We start from the raw sequence: 16941 nt of genomic DNA, 5'->3' as shown, positions 1-16941 counted from the left end.
GGTGGGGGCACAGAGCTGGACTCGGTGGGTGCTCAGAGGAAGCGGGAGCCTTTTGGGGAGGATGGACCTTGGTGGGGTCGGTGCTTACCCACCTGGGCTGATGGATGAGGGGTGAATATGAGATGCCCCAGGGTCTGCGACAGGGAGTGGGCTTGGTGGCATCGGGCTGACCCCCTACCCCTCAGCTGCATGCCAGGCTCCCAGGCAGCCTGGGCGCCTTGCCAGTCACGGATACCGACGGGGGAGGGGTGGGGCGCCACCACCCGCCTCAGCCTCCCACTTGGGGGCTGGACCAGGTCGTGGTGGTCCAGTTGTCCAGCACCTTTTTCACACTGAAGCTTCCCGGGAGCACAAAATGTGGAGCAGTCAGGGCAGGCTGCGGAAAGATGCGGCGTGTTACAGACAGTGTGTGACCTCTCATGTCACAAAGACAGGACTCTGTATCTCCTTGTGTGTGTGTGTGCACACCACATACGTGTGTTAGTGTGGAGACAGACAGCAGTGTCCTGGACACGGGAGGAGGGGCCTAAAAGTGAAAAGACAGTCCCAGGGGACCGCAGCGTTACCTGTAATACCGTGCTGACTTTGACAAGAATGTATTCCTCGTGAAATGAAAGACTAACGACAGATTTAAAACTCGAAAACAGTAAGTAAATAAAGCAGCAAGAGTGGCTGCTCTGATTTGCACCCCACCCACCTGCCCGGGAGTGAGGCTGGGCTCAGTGACCTGCTGTGGCTCTCTGAGTGTCCACCTCAGGGTGGGGGATGTGGCTGTGACCCCCAGGCCACTGCGCTGCTAGGCCCATGAGCGCAGGTGCAGTGAATGCTGGCCTTTGGGATGCCTCCACCTGGCCGGGGGGTGGGGGGTGCTGGGGGCGCCCCTCTGTGCACTGGCCAAGGGAGAGCAAGCTCGAATCCTGAATCTCTTCTTTGTCTTCCTGTTGGCCAAGTTCATTGCCTCTTGGCGGGCTGGAGGGCTGTTTAAGGGAGGGGAAAAAAGGCCATCTGAGGCATGAAGATAAAAAGAAGTCTTTTAGCCGTCCCAGGAGAGGGCGGCTTTAGCTCCTGCGTTGTTAGGGAAAGCCGGCCCTAATCCAGCGTCTGAACCGCCTTAACCGGCCGGCTGGGAGCGTGCAGGCCGGGAGATTAAGGCCGGGCTTGGTGCTGGGCTGGGGCTGCTGGGCTGCTTTTGAACTGTGGTGAGAACAAAGTAAACACCCAAAGTCCCAAGCTCAGTGCTGGCTGGGCGTGGCAGGGGCACCCCGTGGCTGGGGTGGGGAGGTGGGGAGGGGACGCTCAGCCCTGCGCTTTACTCCGGCCAGGCAGAGTGTGGCTTGGGACCTGAGGTGACGGTTGGTGCCAGGCCTGTGTGGCAGACCTATGCCTCTCTGAGCTGTCTGGGGGTCTCCTCCTGACCCAGCTCAGGCGACAGCGACTGCTCTGCACCCCTCAGAAGGAAAATGGGTCCCCCCCTCTGCCAAGTGCTGCCTGCCCAGCCTCTTGGCTCGCTCCTGCCTCTGCCCACTACCCCCCACCCCCCTGCCTCCAGTGTCCCCAGAGTGCCTAGTTCTGGTCTTCCGACCTCTTTGCGTGGGGGTGAACACAGGCAGGGTATAGTCCACGTGATGTCTTCTGTAGAAAGCTGACTTCGTAAAACCCGAAGGAACCCTCAAAGCTACCAGTTAGGTGGCCCCTTTCTCTGGGGATCCAGCTAACCTGTCCTCTCCTCCCCACCTCGCAGGGTTGGGCCTGGCAGACAGAGCCTGCCGCGTCTCTGCTTCCCCGGCCCCTAAGGCAGCTGTGCCTGGGGCAGCTGGCCCTGCAGTGGGGCTGGGACTGAGACCTGGGGGCCTGTCCCAGAGTGCACAGGCCCCGAGCCCTGCTGCCCAGCACAGTCCCCCCTTTATACTGCCTGTCTGGGATCCGAGGGTCAGACCCCATTCCAGCTGGGCTTTCCTGCAACTCACTGTGTGACCTTGGGCGAGCCGCTCAACCTCTCTGTGCTTCAGTTTCCTCGTTGGGGACAGTCAGAGCACCTCTTCCCCTGGCGCTCCTGTGAAGACAGGTCATTTCCGTGCACCCAGAGAGCTGCCCTGGCCCAGAGAAAGTGCCCGGGGTATGTGAGCAGTCGTGATTTGTGCGGTTTCGGGGTCCACCTTCCTTGGCTGGGGCCAACCAGCAGTTATGACCCTTTACTTGTCCAGATCAAACAGCCTGTTTTCAAAGCGCCTCTAATCTTATTAGAGTCTCTCAACGTCTCCTACGCCCTGTGCGTGGCCCAGGGCCTGGCGTGCAGGGCGTGGTCAGTGAGTCCTCCTAGGAGAGTGACGTGAATCCCAGGAAGTCACTGAAGTCAGGTGACCCTCTCCCTCTGGCCCAGGGAGTGCCCGGCAGGCCCCGGCCGGTCTGTCCAGACGCCCAGGTGTGATGTCCAGGTGTAAGACGTCTGAGCTGAGGAGCCCTGGGGGGCCTTTCGTCCCCTTCATTTGTAGTTGGAGGGCTGAGGCCAGAGAGGGACACAACCTGGCCGAGGTCACCCAGCAGACTGAGAACGGAACTCAGGCCTCGAAGTCCTCCTCGTTTGGCGAGTGTTAACTGAGCCCTTGCTGCCGGGGCGGGGGTGGGGGGCCCTGCTGGGTGGGCCGTGGGTTCTCAGCCACGAGCAAGGTGGGTGTCGGTGCATTCAGGTGGCAGAAGCAGCTGGTAGGTGGGCAGAGCTGGGAGGGAGCGTGCAGGTGTCTGGTAGTGGCGTTCTGCAAAGGGGTAAAGCCCCGTGAAGGGTTGAATGGGACAAGGCCTCTCTGAGGAGGTGACATTTTAGCTGAGATGCAGATTCCAGGAAGACGCCCGTCATGGGCGGATGTGCAGGGGGAGCGAGCAAAACCCCGAGATGGAAGGGACTTGGGGTCCAGGGAGCACCAGAGAGGCAGAGGCCCATGGGGCAGGAAGTGACTCGGGGAAGCAGGTGGGGTGGCTGCTGGGGCGTTGGCCCTGCGTGGGAGCGCGGGGTTGGGAGGAGAAGGTAGGCCTCAGGGTGGAGAGGGGCGGGGGTGAGGGAGAGAACGGGGTCCTGGGTACACCTTAGAATTCGTGCTTAAGGAACTAAGAAAACGCTGGTGTCACTTGTGAAGCAGACGTTTCGCAGGGGACAACTGGTTTGGGTTTTGGATGTGTTGGGACCAAGAGGCCTGTGGGACATGCGCGTAGAGATGCTTAGCAGACAGGTGATCGCTGAGTCTGGGGCTCAGTGGGCCGTCGGGAGAGAGAACCAACTCCTCCCAGGGCGCCAAGGGCCCCGCGGGACCGCTGGGCGAGGCTGGGCCTCCAAAGGAGCTGGCTGGTGGCCCCCTGGAGTCTGAGAGGAAGGGGGGCTCACTGGAGAGGCGCCCCCCCATCACCGGGGGTTGGGGGCAGGTGGGCCACACCCGCTGCCTCGTCCCCCTCCGTTCCGAGCCCGTCCCGCCGGCTGTCGCTCGGCCGACTCCACTCCGCGGCAGTCCCCAGAAGCCCGGGTTTCGGCAGTGACAGCAGCTCCTCTCAAGTCTGCTCCTCATAAAAGCTCAGCGTGAACAGTGGAAATTCTGACTCCTGACACATACCGAGGAGGCTTTCATAGTTTCAAGTAGCTCGGGGTTAGGTTTTAAAAGTTGTATTTCATCACATGTTTTAACTTGGGCGGGGACGGGAGAGAGTGGAAGGGACATATTTTTAGCCCAAAGAAGGCTTTTTTTTCCCTTTCCCTGTGCCTCTCTCGGCGTGTCCCCCCTCCCGCCCCGAACAGATGTTTCGTCTCAGTCCTGTTTGAACCTCAGAGTAGAGTGGCCGTCACCTTAGGCTCTGATGAGGGAAAAAGGCCGGAGAGCGTTTTGTTGGAAGGGTTCCCCCCCCTCTTTTTTTTCTCCTTTCTTCTTCTTCAGTCACAACTGGCCCTTGAATGAAACCTACTTACAATAAAATGCAGCCCGGTTTTTGGTGGGGGTGGGGGGCAGGATGCTGGAGAGACCCCGGGGTGGCGTGGCTGGTCCCCGGAAGGGTGGGCACTCACGGGTGGGAGCGGCCTGAAACCACCTTAGCGAGCCCTGCGTTGGTTAAATTACTGTTTTAGTGGTGGTTCATCCTGAAAAGCTGGGGCTCTAAGTGGTGGATTGTTAATTCAGGATTCGTTTGGTTCTTTTGGATACTCTACCCGAATTCGCTTAAGCCTGGACCCATGGAATTGAAAAATCCTAGGGTAGAACTTTCCTGAAAAGGACGGGCTGGATGGGAGAGCTCGGACTGCGCCATCTGCACGTACCCACTGCCTCTGTGCCTCTCCCTCTGCCCTCTGTCAGCCCCTCCCCTGAAGGTGGCAAAGGCGACCCCCCAGTGCCAGTCCCAATCCTTCCCGCAGAAGTTTGGTTCTCGCTTTAGCTGCCAAGCTGGACGTAGGTTTGTGGGACCCGAAGCTCATCCCGGCCTGGGGGGCCTTCTTTAAGAAAGAGAATACCCGATTCTTTTAGAACTATGAACTATATATATCCCACTAAACCTAAATAAATACATTGGCGACTCAACCTCCCCCTAGCTGGATTCCAGAGATGCCGCTTCGGTGCCGAGGGAAGTGAGGAAGTGCGGGAAGTCAGAAGGGAAAGGGACCACGGTCTTCCCCGGTTGGTGACAAAAGTGCCTGATTTTGAAAATGTCCTTGAAGCACATTGCTGGTTCTAAGTTGAAAGGGGCCCATGCCAGCGAGGAGTACAGAAACAGAGCTTGTTTGTGTGACCATGAACTTGGGTGCTGATGTAGGGCCAGCCACAGTGGCCGTCAAGACAAGAGAAGAGAAGCCAGGCTCGGGTCCCGAGTGCTCCCCTGAAGCCGCAGTGGGATCAGCCCCCTAAACCACATGGGCTGAGACGGAAAGCGGTGGCCCCCCCAGATGAGGCCCCGATGTGGTGATCAGCAGGAGAACGGTGGCGGGACAGGCAGGGACAGGTGTCCACAATGGTGGCGTGACAAAGTGGAGAGACCAGTGCCCGGGTAGGCAGGTGGGGTTTTGGTTCTGTTTCTACACTGTCTGGGTTCACATCCTGGGTCTGCACCTCTCACTGCGTGTTGATGGTGGTGGTGGACTCCGTCTGGTGCGGCAGGGCCTGTCTGGGCTCTCTGAGCACCGGGCAGGGGCAGGGAAGCTGCTTCCCAGAGGTGGGGGAGGCGCAGGCTGAAGGGAACACCTGAAGGACGAGCAGGAGTGAGCAGGAGTGGGAGAGACAGAAAGAGGGTCCTTGGCAGAGGTCACGCATGAGGGCGTGGCAGGGTCAAGAGGTTGGGGAAAAGCAGTTCCAGCCGAGGGGTGGGGCTGAGAGGCACTAGCAGGCGAGAGATCCTTTTCAGGAGCGAAAGGGCCTCATTTTGCTTTTCAGGCTCCCTCTCCTCTTATGTCGAATGCAAACAGTAACACAAAGGAGTCTGTGAAATAATGGGTGTCCCCACTCATGTCCCCCTGTCCCCAGCACCGAGGGCCGTGCAGATCAGCGTGTCTCTGAGACCCTCCCCAAGGAGGGCCTCAGCACGTAGTGCAAGAAACCATTTGGCCTGGAATGCACACACGATCTCTTTCCCCTTTTACGAGCAGCAGATTAACCCGCCTAATTATATTTGGCATAGGCTAATATTAAAATTCATCTGCCTTCCCTCTAACAGCTGTTGGGGGGTTGGGGAGTCAGAAGCATCCTGGCCAGCCATCCTGAGACGAAAATGTTTGCGGCAGATAATCCGTGCGTGGACCATTGAGAAAGGACTGTGGATACGGTAGGCACGTGTCCAAGCTCCAGCCAGGAAGCCCTGGCCTGTGTTAGATCGTAACACGGTGTAAGCTGGGCACTCGCCAGGTACCCGGGCTGGGAGGGGCGTCTGCCGTGCGTTGAGTGTTGGAGTCCTTTCTGGTCTTCGGTGGGGCTGAGTCAGTCACCACTGGGTTTCCAGTTTGTCTCTTCTTTCAAAGTGGAACGTCAAGCAGGCCTCTCTGGATTGTGTTGAAGGAAGAGGGCCTCTGCCGGCAACGTTGGGGTTTGGTCGGCAGCCTAAACGCAAGATTCCCGAATGATCCACCCCCTCCCCATCATCCCCTTCCCCATCCCAGGCCCCAGGCTCAGTCAAGCCAGAATTTATGGCACGTTTGTTGTGTGGCCTTCCTCCCGTCTGCCGGCGGGGTTCGGTGCAGTTCAGCACACCATGGTGGTCTGTGCGTGGTGCACGCCGTCCATGGTGGGCACCCCCCAGCTATGAGCCAGTGGGGCCCCAGCGCTCAAGAGACATGCGTCGTGGCTGTGTGGCTGTGGCGGGTCCCGTGAGGCCATCAGAAGATCCCAGACAGGACCGCACAGACTGCTGGATGGAATGAGAGTCACCAGCACCCTGCTAGCAGCGAGCACCATCTGTGCACGTTAGACAAAGGGGCCCCCGCTCAGGACACCTTTCATCATCTGTCCAAAAAATGTCACGCACAGTCCACACATCTGTGCTGCCGAGTGCGAGCACGGCGCCTGCCACCGTCGGACGGTCCCCAGCCTGCCTTGCTCGGCCAGTCTTCCCGAGACCCCAGTGCCTCCCCCGCCAAGCCCCGGGGGTAGGGGCTGGCCAGCCGGTTTGCTGGCCGGTCTGTTTGATTCACAGCCCTTCTTCTGATTTTCGGGCGGCGCCAGCTGTCGGCAGCTCGTGCCGGGTCTGCAGCGCTGTCCTGCTGCCTGGGTCGCTGCTCTTTGCCAGGGTGGACAGTTCTCAGAAGTGACCATGGCCCTCCTGGTGTGTGGTCCCAAATGACCCCAGTGTGCCCCTGTGCGCCCACAGGTGGGGAAGGGGGTGGCGGTCTAGACCGGGACCTACGTTGCCACCATTCCAGTGTCCCCTCTCTGTGCCCTGTGTCCCTCAAGGCACCCTCTCCCTTCTCTCTTCTTCCCGTCTTCCTCCCCCCACTTTTTTTAAACTGGGGGAGGGGAGGGGGAAGAGACTGTCTTTGATCTCAGTGGAGGAAAAATGTCTGTTCTGTTCAGGCTTTTGGCTAACACAACAAACAGTGTTTAAAATTTAACTTTGCTTAATTAATTAGTAATTCTGTTTAATGCTGTCTGATCTCCCTCCAAAAGGTATTTTGAAGCTTGAGAAGGGAACATCAAAGGGAGCCGGGTGAAGATGGTCAAGTAATGCATTTAATCTGGCAGTTGCTGGGGGCGGAGCAATGCCAGGCTGGGGCTGACGCGGCAGGGGGGCGGGGAACAGGGTGGCAGCGTCATCTGGTAAACACAGCCACCCCGCCCCTCCTCATGGCCACACCACGGTGTGAGGAGGGACAGACGGGGCATGGTTTCCAAAGGAAAGACCCCAGACTCTTTTGAGCTGAGAATGGGTTCAAGGCAGCAGAGTTGGCACTTCCTGTCTCCATGGCCATGGTGTCTGGTGGGCAGGCTGTGGACTGTGTCAGGGTTCCCCGCCAAGCAGGTGAGCAGCGGGTGAGACCCCGCCTGCACCCTGCTGATCAAGGTACCCCGGTGGGGGTGAAGGCTGCATTCACTAAGGGCCAGGAGAGGACACATTTTGGGCTCTATGGACTGTGCGTTCACTTGACTGTGTGTCAATAAAACTTTATTTACAGAAACAGGCAGTGGGCGGGCTTTGGCTCACGGGGGCGTGGTTTGCCAGCCCTGCTCTGTGGTCACCCACAGGTTCTCCAGAGGCAATGAAAGGCTCTGCTTTTCTCCTACTCTGTCCCTTCTCTTCCTTTTTCTCCTACTTTTTCCTGCTGTCCTTTCCTCTTTCAAATGACCGGTATCTCCTGTTGCTGCTGTGACTCGTAATGGAAGAGTTACCAGAGTCCCCCTGAAATTACACCCCCACAGATGATCTCTGGGAAAACAAACCGCTGGGCTGAACAGGAGTCAGCAGGGGCTCGGAATCTCGAAGCAGCATTACTCGCTCTGCTGAGGTTGGATTGATGGAGGGAGAGAGGGAGGGAAAGATGGACGTATGGATGAGTGGACAGATAGACATTTGAATGGAGGGAGTGATGGGTGGATGGGGGGAGAAAGGGAGGGATGAATGGATAGAGGCAGGCAGGCAGAGAGGGACGGACAGATGGATGGGGGTGATTTGTTCTGCACAGGGGTGAGTGTGGGCGGGTGGTGGTTTGGCATTGTTTGGTTCCAGAGGGTCCGTGTGGATGCGGGAGCCTGGCCCCCGAGTCTCAGCCTCTGATTCTGACATGGGGGTCTTCGAGGCTTTCTGGTCAGTTCTCTGATACCTCTTCTGGCCACTGGGCAGGGGACAGTGAGAGGGTGAAAGGCCACCTTTGGTAGGGCTGGGGCTGCTGACTGTCCTCGTTCCTGGCCCCCAGGGCCCCAGGGCAGGATGGCTCCCAGTCCTCCACCCGTGTGTGCCCAGCCCCGTGCTGGGAAGGGCCCCCACTGTGGGTGTCTGGATGGTTTTCTGAGCCGGGACAGGGTGAGGATCTGCTGGTGAAGGAAGGACAGTCCAGGCCACCGTGGTCTCCGGAGAAGACACGGAAAGGGTGGGGGTGAGGGGTATTCTTTCCTCCCTGGGAGAGGAGAAAGGGAGGGAGGCAGGGGACCTGGCTGAGGACCGGCTGTCTGTTCGGTGGGCAGGGGGGGGCTCCCGGGAAGGAGGGAGCAGGGACAGAGGTTTCTTTTCTTTGGGTTTTATCAAGTGGAACTTGAAAGGCAACATTGAACCTGAAGGTGGTTTTCTGATAACTTCCCTTTGAACTTGAAGTTTGGTTTCGATAAGCCTGGCCGGCTTACATCTCCAGCCAGGACCTCTGCCGGGGGAGGCAGTGGCTTTGAAGATGGAGCCGGTCTTTGTTTTCCTGTCTTCTTTTTCTCCTCTGCAACCCCCAACCCCGCGCTCTGGGGTGCTCGTGGGGGAACAGTAGTGAATTGAGGATGTGGTGGTTCGTGATAGCGTGATGTATCTCGGGGGGGGGGGCTGCGCTGGGGTGCAGGGATCATTTGGATTGGGGCTGTCGGCTGGGGCCGCGGCTCCTCTTCATTGTTTGCCAAACCAGCATTTAGTGAACACTTACTGCATGCAATGTACTCAATAGGCACTTTCCTCGATGTCCCCTCACCCCAGTGGCCTTGTGAGGGAGAGCCCACTTCATCCCCGTGTTACAGATGGGGAGACTGGGACCCAGGGGAGTCAGGTGCCTGGCTCCAGCTCCCCCAGGTCCATGGTGGAGTCAGGATGTGAAGCCAAATGTGCCCCATCAACCTGAACCCTCCTGCTGAGCTTACTGTGCCCGCCCATCAGGGATGCTGAGTGTTTCTGGGGCTCAGTCACTGGCCCGGGCAGCTGAGCGGATCTGAGAAGATGGACGAGGGCCAGGAACCCCTCCCAGGAAAGCACATTCCCAGGCAGACCCGCATCCCCTTCTTCAGGCAGAGGCAGGGGCTGACACTTTTGGTTTGAAGATTTGAAGACCCTCATAGGCCAGGGTGCAGGTCAAGGGTGATGACTGGTACCCTGGGCTGCGCTCCCAGCATCCTTGGGGGTGTTCATGGGAAAATGGGGTGCCTAGTCATGGGGGCTGATGCCCACCCTCCTCCCCGCTCCTCGAAGGATACACAATGGACTGTGACCTTGGGCAGGGGGCTGACCCCCAGGCGAACACAGGCTGAATGAAGAGCACAGGGTTAGCCTTCTCCTGAAGATAGCATCTGCCTGTGCGCATGCGTGTTCTCACACGCGCGTGCCGGTGTGCGCACGCGCCCTTCCCTTCACCAGCCCTGTTGACTGAACTGTGTTTTGTCACTCCTCCTGACCACCCCACAGTGGGTGGGGTGCCCAGCCCAGGCAGGTGGCACCCCTGAGGAGGCTGGTGTCAGCCTGGAAGTCAGTGAGGCCGTGGCCGTGGCTCTGGGGCTCCAGAGTCAGCCCTGCCCCCACCCTGGCCTGCACCATTGTGGGGGCCCACAGTCTGGGTATATGGGCTTCAGGTCGGGGCAGAGACCAGAGCGGAGGCCTGAGAGGCCCACTGGGGTGATCTGGGTGGTCGCATGGGCGCACCCGGGGAGGGGGGTCCCCCCGGAGCAGCCTGGACAGCCCTGGAGAGCAAAGCAACGCTGACTTCAGCAACGAGCAGGGCGGGAAGGGGCCCCAGCACCCTGGCGGTCCTCCGTGCTGGCCCCGGAACAGAGGCACAGTGCAGCCCCGCATGGGCGCCTGCTGGGGCCGGGCCTCTCTCACGCATCCTCCCCAACTCCGCCCACAGTGGCCCTGCCTCCCGAGAAGACTGACGGGCTGGCCAGCGGAGATGAGAAGAGGATGGAGAAGCCGAGCGAGTCCTGCCCGGGCTCCAAGAAGCAGCTGAAGTTTGAGGTGGGTTTCCCTGGAGAAGAGGGCTTTCTGCGGAGATGCGGGGGCCTGTCTGGAGGCGAAGGCTGCCCACCTCCTGTGTGGACGGGAGAGGGAAGGCCCAGCGTGGACGACTTGCTTCCTTGCAAGCCCTACAGGGTCTGTTTCTGGACAGGGGCCGCTGACTCCCTGGGACCATTCCATGGCGGGCACTCACCCAAGAGGCCCAGGTGGTGGGGGGGAGACACACGGGGCAGAGGTGGGGGTGGGGAGAGCTACTCAACCTGTTTGTGAGCTTCAGACCTGAGCTTTCTCTGGAGCTCAGTAGAGGGGCCGGGGAGAGGGGGGTTGGGTAGATGCTGGGTGCTCGGGCTTGAGTGTGTGTGTGTGTGTATTCAGTGTGCATGCACGTGTCATGTGCATAGACGTGTGTACTGTACATGTGGTCAGTGCATGTATGTTATATGTAGATATATGAATGTTTAGAATGCACGTGGGGACATGCACACATATGCAGGAGAGTGTTTAGTGTGCATGTATGTGTTGTGTGTAGATGTGTATGTGTGAGTGTGTTCAGTATGCATGTGGTATGTAGATTCTGTGCACACTTGAGTGTGTTCTGTGTGCAGACGTGTGTGTAGATATGTATGTACATGCATGTGCGAGGTGAGTGCTGTACCCCCTGAAACACTGCCTCAGAGAGCAGAGCGGGCACTTGGCAGGTCTCAGACAGACATGTCACACCTGGGGGAGGGCCGGCTTTGAACTTGGCGTGGCTGCTGGGGCAAGGACACCACGCTCAGTCACACTTTTGCCAGCATCCTGAGGCCAGGCACCACCCCTCTTGACGCAGGGCCTGTCCTCCTGCTGTGCCAATCTGGACGAGATGTGGAACAGGGTGGTCTGGGGTCGCATCTTACGGATCTCAGGCCACTGTGGACTCCCTTTCCCAAAACGGCCATCCTTCCTGGAACCATCTGTCTGAGGTTCAGCCTGTCCCGCAGACGCCCCACCAGTGACAGAGCTTGGGGACAGAGCCACTCTGCCCTCTCGGCCCCTGCGGCAGCCCCCTGGGGCTGTGGGAGCGGGGCCGGGCGGCCACTGTGCTGTGAGCTGCCACAGAGACCGTAGCAGCTGCTGCCGTGGGTCAGATGTTTCCGTGTGCCGGCCGGTGTCCACACTTGTATGGGCATGCCCAGGAGTGCGTGTGTGGGTGCACCTGTGGGCACACATGTACATGCATGTGTGTGTAGATGTGTGTGTAGGGGAGCTCCTAGTCTCTGGTTCAAGCTCAGGCTGAGGCCACGAAGGCCCCTCGCAGACCCCTCCCGTGTGTCTCCTTTGCCCGCGAGGACCCGGAGTTGGTGGCTTCCTGGCAGGCCACTCTGCAGGGCCGGACCGTCCCGCCTGGACCAGACTGTGGCCTCTCTCCCTAGCTGGTCTCTTGGTCATTACTCAGCAGTGTTGAGGCGGCGGCCCCGTGACCTGGCCTCCAGGTGTCCCATCCAGCCCCCGACTGACTGGCCATGTCCGTGTATTGTCTGTGTCCAGGAGCTACAGTGTGACGTGTCCGTGGAGGAGGACAGCCGGCAGGAGTGGACTTTCACGCTGTATGACTTTGACAACAATGGGAAGGTCACGCGCGAGGTCAGTGCGCCCACCTGGCCCCGGCTGCTGGCCATGCCCTGGTCCCAGGGGCGTTGGTTGTGTACCTGACTGCTGCTGCTCCCCTCCGGATAAGGGGCCTGTCCCTGCGCAGGAATGGGGACAGGAGTGGTGCAGGGTGCGGGTGTGGTGGGAACAAGGCTCCTGGGAGCTTCTGCTGGAGCTGGAGGGGTGTCCCGGGACTGCCCAGAGGAGGGGCTTCGGGCCCCAACAGAGCCCTGTGCTGCTTCCCCCTCTGTGGCCCAGAGCTCTGGGTGCACTGGGAGTGCCCAGGCCACGCCCCCCACAGCCCGTCTGTCTGCCCAGGAGCTGGGGCAGGTGGGCACACAAAGGCCACGCCCCGAGGCCCTGCAGTGGCTCAGCTCAGGGCCTGTCCTTCCTCCCCCAAACCCCCAACCCCAGTGTTCCGGGTCTCCCTCCCACACCCCTCTCCTCTCTGTGTTCCTCCACCCTTTCTCCATGCCCGTGTCTGCATCCTAAGTGCCTACTGTGTGCACCTGCCACACACTGGGTGTGCGACCACAGCGGGATCCGGGCTGACAGTTCCTGGCCTGTGGCTTTGACCGTCTGACGAGGCAGGCAGATCCCCAGCAATTAGAGGGAAATTGTAAGGTGCGACCTGTCCAGTGAAGGAAATAACAGAGCGGCATCATGGGGATGGGCGGGGTGTCCGGGGCAGCCTCGAGGAGGAGGAGGAGGCCGAGGCCCGGAGCCAGCAGGGAGGGGCCTGTGGCCGGGCCAGAGGCTTTGGGTGGAGGTGCAACAGGACCGTGGAGGGTCCGTGGATGGGATGGAACCCGAATGACTGCAGATGGACGCTGCCTCCCTCGTGCTCTGGGCCCCGGGCCCCTGCCTTCGGCGTCTGTGTTGCTGTTCCTTCCCGCTCTGCTCAGACACCCTCTCCCTCCCCAGGAGGCCCGGGGGTCGGCTTGGGCCGGTGGCAGATTTTTGCAGCCGTCTGAGACTGGCCGGCTGGCTCCTCACCCCCTGCCCCCACCCCCCGGCATGTTTGGGCTTCAGGCCCGTCGGTAGAGAGCTCGGAAGCTCTGCTGTCTCGTCACCCACCCAGTTCAGGGACAGGCGCTCTTCTACTCTGCTCTGCTCTCCAGGGCTGGAAAGGCCATACCCCTTTCTTCCTGTGGCCGAGGTTTCAGGGATGTGGGAACCGGGGAGGGGAGGCAGCGCTGAGTGGCTTCGGGGTGTGAGGGACAGAATCTCGGCACAGGTTGTCACAGAGAGGAATGTGCCAGCTCTCGGCAGGGGAGCAGGGCCGGGGCGCTGACCGCAGGCCCGGCTAGGCCCCGAGGCTCGGTGTCTTCAAGTCATCACCGTCCTATTTCCTCTGCGTCTCTTTATTATCAGGCAGGCTTTGGCAGTGGAGGGATGACAGCTGACGGTTTTAACCGACACCCCATCCCGTCAGCGGGTCCCCAAATTCAGAATGTCAGCAGACATGCCGGGACCGGATTGCGCTGGCCTCAGTGGAGTCACGTGCCTGGCCCCGAACCAGGCATTTCTGTCTGCCGTGGGTCAGTGGCACTCACAGCGGCTGGTTCTGGGTCCACATGCCGACCTCCCAATCAGAAGCAAGCGCCTGGTCACCGTCACACACTAACTGGTGCGTTAAGTCAGCCTTCCCTGCACCTGTGCCTTTGTGCCAGGAGCTGGTGCAGCCCACGGTGTTGATCTTCCAGCTGGCTGTGGCGAGGTTTGCTTGCTCTGACACCCAAATAAGCTGGGACCCTCTGGGGTCACACACATGGGGGTCCCAGGTCTGGTGCCCAATGCCTGGGGGAGGATGATGGTGGAGCTCAGCTTCCTCATCTGTAAAATGGAGACAACCACACCTCCTTCATGGGCTTTCTAAGGTGGGGGGCAGGCGTGGCCGGGCAGAGCAGCTCCAGCAAAGAAGGGAGAAGAGGGGAGAGGGGTCCTCTGTAGTCCCCAGAGGGGTGGGGTCACCGAGCGAGCCAGTGAGTCAGGGACTTGAGCCTGCGTCTCAAACTGGCAGCCCGCTCAGTCCTGGTCTCACCCCTGCTCCTGGAGGGTTTTGTCAAGAATTAAGTTAGCGCAGGCAACAGGAGTCAACGTAGGTAAGTGGGACTATGTCAGAATTTAAAACGTCCGTGAATCGAAGGACACAGCCAACAGGATGGGAGAAAATACTGGCAAATCGTCTATCTGATAAGGGGATGATATCCAGAAAACAGCATATGGAGAACTCCTAAAATTTAACATTAAAAAAAAAAGAAGTCATTTGATCAAACAATGGGCGAAGGTCTTGAATAGACATTTCTCCAAAGAAGTTATACAGATGGCCCATAAACACACTAAAAGTTGCTCAACATCACCAACCGTGCAAGAAATCAAGTCCAAACCTCCCCGAGGCCCGCCTTACCTCTGTTCAGAGGGATGCTAGAAAGACAAGCAGACGATACATAGCAGGGGCTGCTCAGAAATGGCGAACCTGGGACCCCCGTGCGTGCAGGTGGGGACGTCAGATGGTGTGGCCGCTGTGGAAAACAGGATGGGACTCCTCAGAAGGTTACACGTAGAATTCCCCCAGGATCCAGCAATTCCACGTCTGGTCTATATCCTCCCCCATTGAGAAAAGGGTCTCGAAGAGATACTTACACACCCACGTTCATTGCAGCGTTATTTACAATGGCCCCAAAGTGGAAGCCCCCCAAGTGCCCATCAACAGGTGAGTGGATGGATAAACCAGACATGTTCCACGCAAATAATGGAATAGCATCCAGCCTTAACAAGGAAGGCGCTCCTGCCACGTGCTACGTCAGGACGAACCTTGAGGACACGAGGCTGAGCGAGGGAAGCCAGTCACAAAGTGACAGATCCTGTATGATACCGTATCCGTGAGGTACCTGGAGTAGTCAGTCACAGAGACAGAAAGTCCAATGGTGGTTGCCAGGGGCTGGGGAGGAGGGGAATGGGGAATTGAAAAGACAAATTAGGCCCTGGCTGGTGTGGCTCAGTGGATTGAACTCTGGACTGCGAAGCGAAGGGTCTTTGGTTTGATTCCCTGTCAGGGCACGTGCCTGGGTTATGGGTCAGGTCCCCAGTAGGGGGCGTACGAGAGGCAACCATACACTGACGTTTCTCTCCCTCACTTTCTCCCTCCCTTTCCCTCTCTCTAAAAATAAATAAATAAAATCTTAAAAAAACAAAAGAAGAAAAGACAAATCAGTCCCCAGTATCAAAAGTTCTTAAGCTTTAACAGGAGCCGGACCCAGCTTCTCTGAGAGGCCCCTGCATTGTCGTCAGTCAATGGTGACAGCAGGTGGCTGCCACCTGCTGGGGGCGGGGCCCATGCACACACCTGCTGGGCAGGCCAGGGCAGAGCTTGTTGTCAGCCCTGCCTTGTGGTGGGGCGGCGGGTGAGGGAGGGCCGAGTCTGTGCTCAGGTAGTAGGCTTGCTGGCCAGACAGCTGGCTGTCTGTGGCCGTGACCCCTGGACGGCCAATCCTTTTTCCAGAGGCTCCCAGCATCACATCCAGCAGGAAGCTGCCCCTCAGACCCTGACCTTACATGAGCCCAGAGCACAGAAAGGCCTACTGAGGGGGCCTGGTCCGCCCCTCCCGCCCCAGCGGGGAGTCTCTGGGAGGCCGGGGGAGCGCGGACTGGAGAGCAGTGCCTGGCGAGGGGCTCCCCAAGGCCCGGAGAGAAGATGAGGTTTGGTCCGGTCCTCACAGTTTATCGTTAGGGACACACCGCTTTTCTGTTCCTCAGTCAGAGACCTGCAGAGGTGCTGTGCTGTCCCCCTGCCCGCCTCTAAGTTCCCCCGCTGCTTTGTTCTCTGTGGGGACAGTGCCCATCGCTGGAGTGTCCTCTGGTGCTTGGCCTGCACTGGACAGCCCGGACGTCTGGGGCACGGGCACCCCAGGGCAGCTCGTGACTTGAGATGAGACTTTTCCCAGGCCGGTTCCACACAGTCTCCCTGGGGGGCCCTGGCTGTGAGTTGCTCAGCAAGGTTTTCCGTGGTCTCCCTGCCCTTCCCTCTCCGCGCTTCTAGGGCCCCTCCCACACAAACCTCCACGTCCACATCACTGCCTGAGGCTCGGCTTTGGGGAGCCCGAGGCGCTCAGCGTTGCGGGTTCAGTAGGCCCTCTGCTTCCCGTTGGAAAGGCACCGTGGCTGAAGCCCGTGTGCTTTCTGCTTCCTGCCCCACCCCCAGGACATCACCAGCCTGCTGCACACCATCTACGAGGTGGTCGACTCCTCCGTCAACCACTCCCCCACGTCCAGCAAGACGCTGCGCGTGAAGCTGACCGTGGCCCCCGATGGGAGCCAGGGCAAGAAGAGCGTCCTTCTCAGCCATCCCGGTGAGGGGCGGCGGGTCCCAGGTGCATGCGCTGGGCGCAGCTTGGTGGCCAGGCGGGATTGGAGCCGCTCTGGCAGGGGTAGGGTTTAGACAGGGAAGGGATTCTGAATGGAAGGCCCCTGAGTAAGCAAAGCATGGGGCTGGGCCTGTGTGCGCAGGCAGCCACCACCGAGGCCTGGCTTGTGATGGGGTGGGTGGGCAGGGCCTTGAAGCCCAGACAAGGAGTATGGAGAGGAGGTCAGCAGGACAGGGAGCTGGGAGACCCCTCTAGCAGTCCTGGCTCAGAACCCCGGCCACAGAGCTATGGAAAGGCAGCTGGTAGGGCCAGCTTTCTAAGGGGCCAGGCAGCTTGGAAAATCCGGGCATGGCCAGGAGGCCAGCGGGCATGGGATTGAGCTGCGTGTCACCAGGCTGTTTCTGGGGCGGGCCTCAGACCTGCAGACCACCAGGCCCAGAGCGGAAACCAAGCCGGCAGAGGAGCTGCGCAGCTGGGAGAAGAAGCAGCGAGCCCCACTCAGGTAGGGTGCGATCAGGCGGAGGGGCAACCCATGCAACTGAGCACAGTTTAGCACCGGCAGTGTGCCTGAACCAGGGGT

The 16941-nt window shown here is 59.6% G+C and overlaps 1 protein-coding gene across 1 annotated transcript in view; it reads left to right on the top strand.

The window, feature by feature from the left end:
* The window catches only part of NKD1 (NKD inhibitor of WNT signaling pathway 1), a 61520-nt gene that overhangs the window by 39183 nt on the left and 5396 nt on the right, over positions 1 to 16941 (top strand). The window contains exons 5-8 of the mRNA XM_037141439.2: positions 10259 to 10365; positions 11893 to 11988; positions 16199 to 16346; positions 16779 to 16863. Of these exons, the coding sequence (XP_036997334.2) occupies positions 10259 to 10365; positions 11893 to 11988; positions 16199 to 16346; positions 16779 to 16863 (436 nt within the window). The remainder of the gene's footprint in view (positions 1 to 10258; positions 10366 to 11892; positions 11989 to 16198; positions 16347 to 16778; positions 16864 to 16941) is intronic.

The sequence above is a fragment of the Artibeus jamaicensis genome, unplaced genomic scaffold (assembly GCF_021234435.1).
Source record: "Artibeus jamaicensis isolate MK-2021 breed Jamaican fruit bat unplaced genomic scaffold, CSHL_Jam_final contig_3152, whole genome shotgun sequence".
In the NCBI taxonomy this organism is placed as follows: Eukaryota; Metazoa; Chordata; class Mammalia; order Chiroptera; family Phyllostomidae; genus Artibeus; species Artibeus jamaicensis.
The sequence above is the reverse complement of the archived record's forward strand: the minus strand, read 5'-3'. Positions and strand labels throughout refer to the sequence as shown.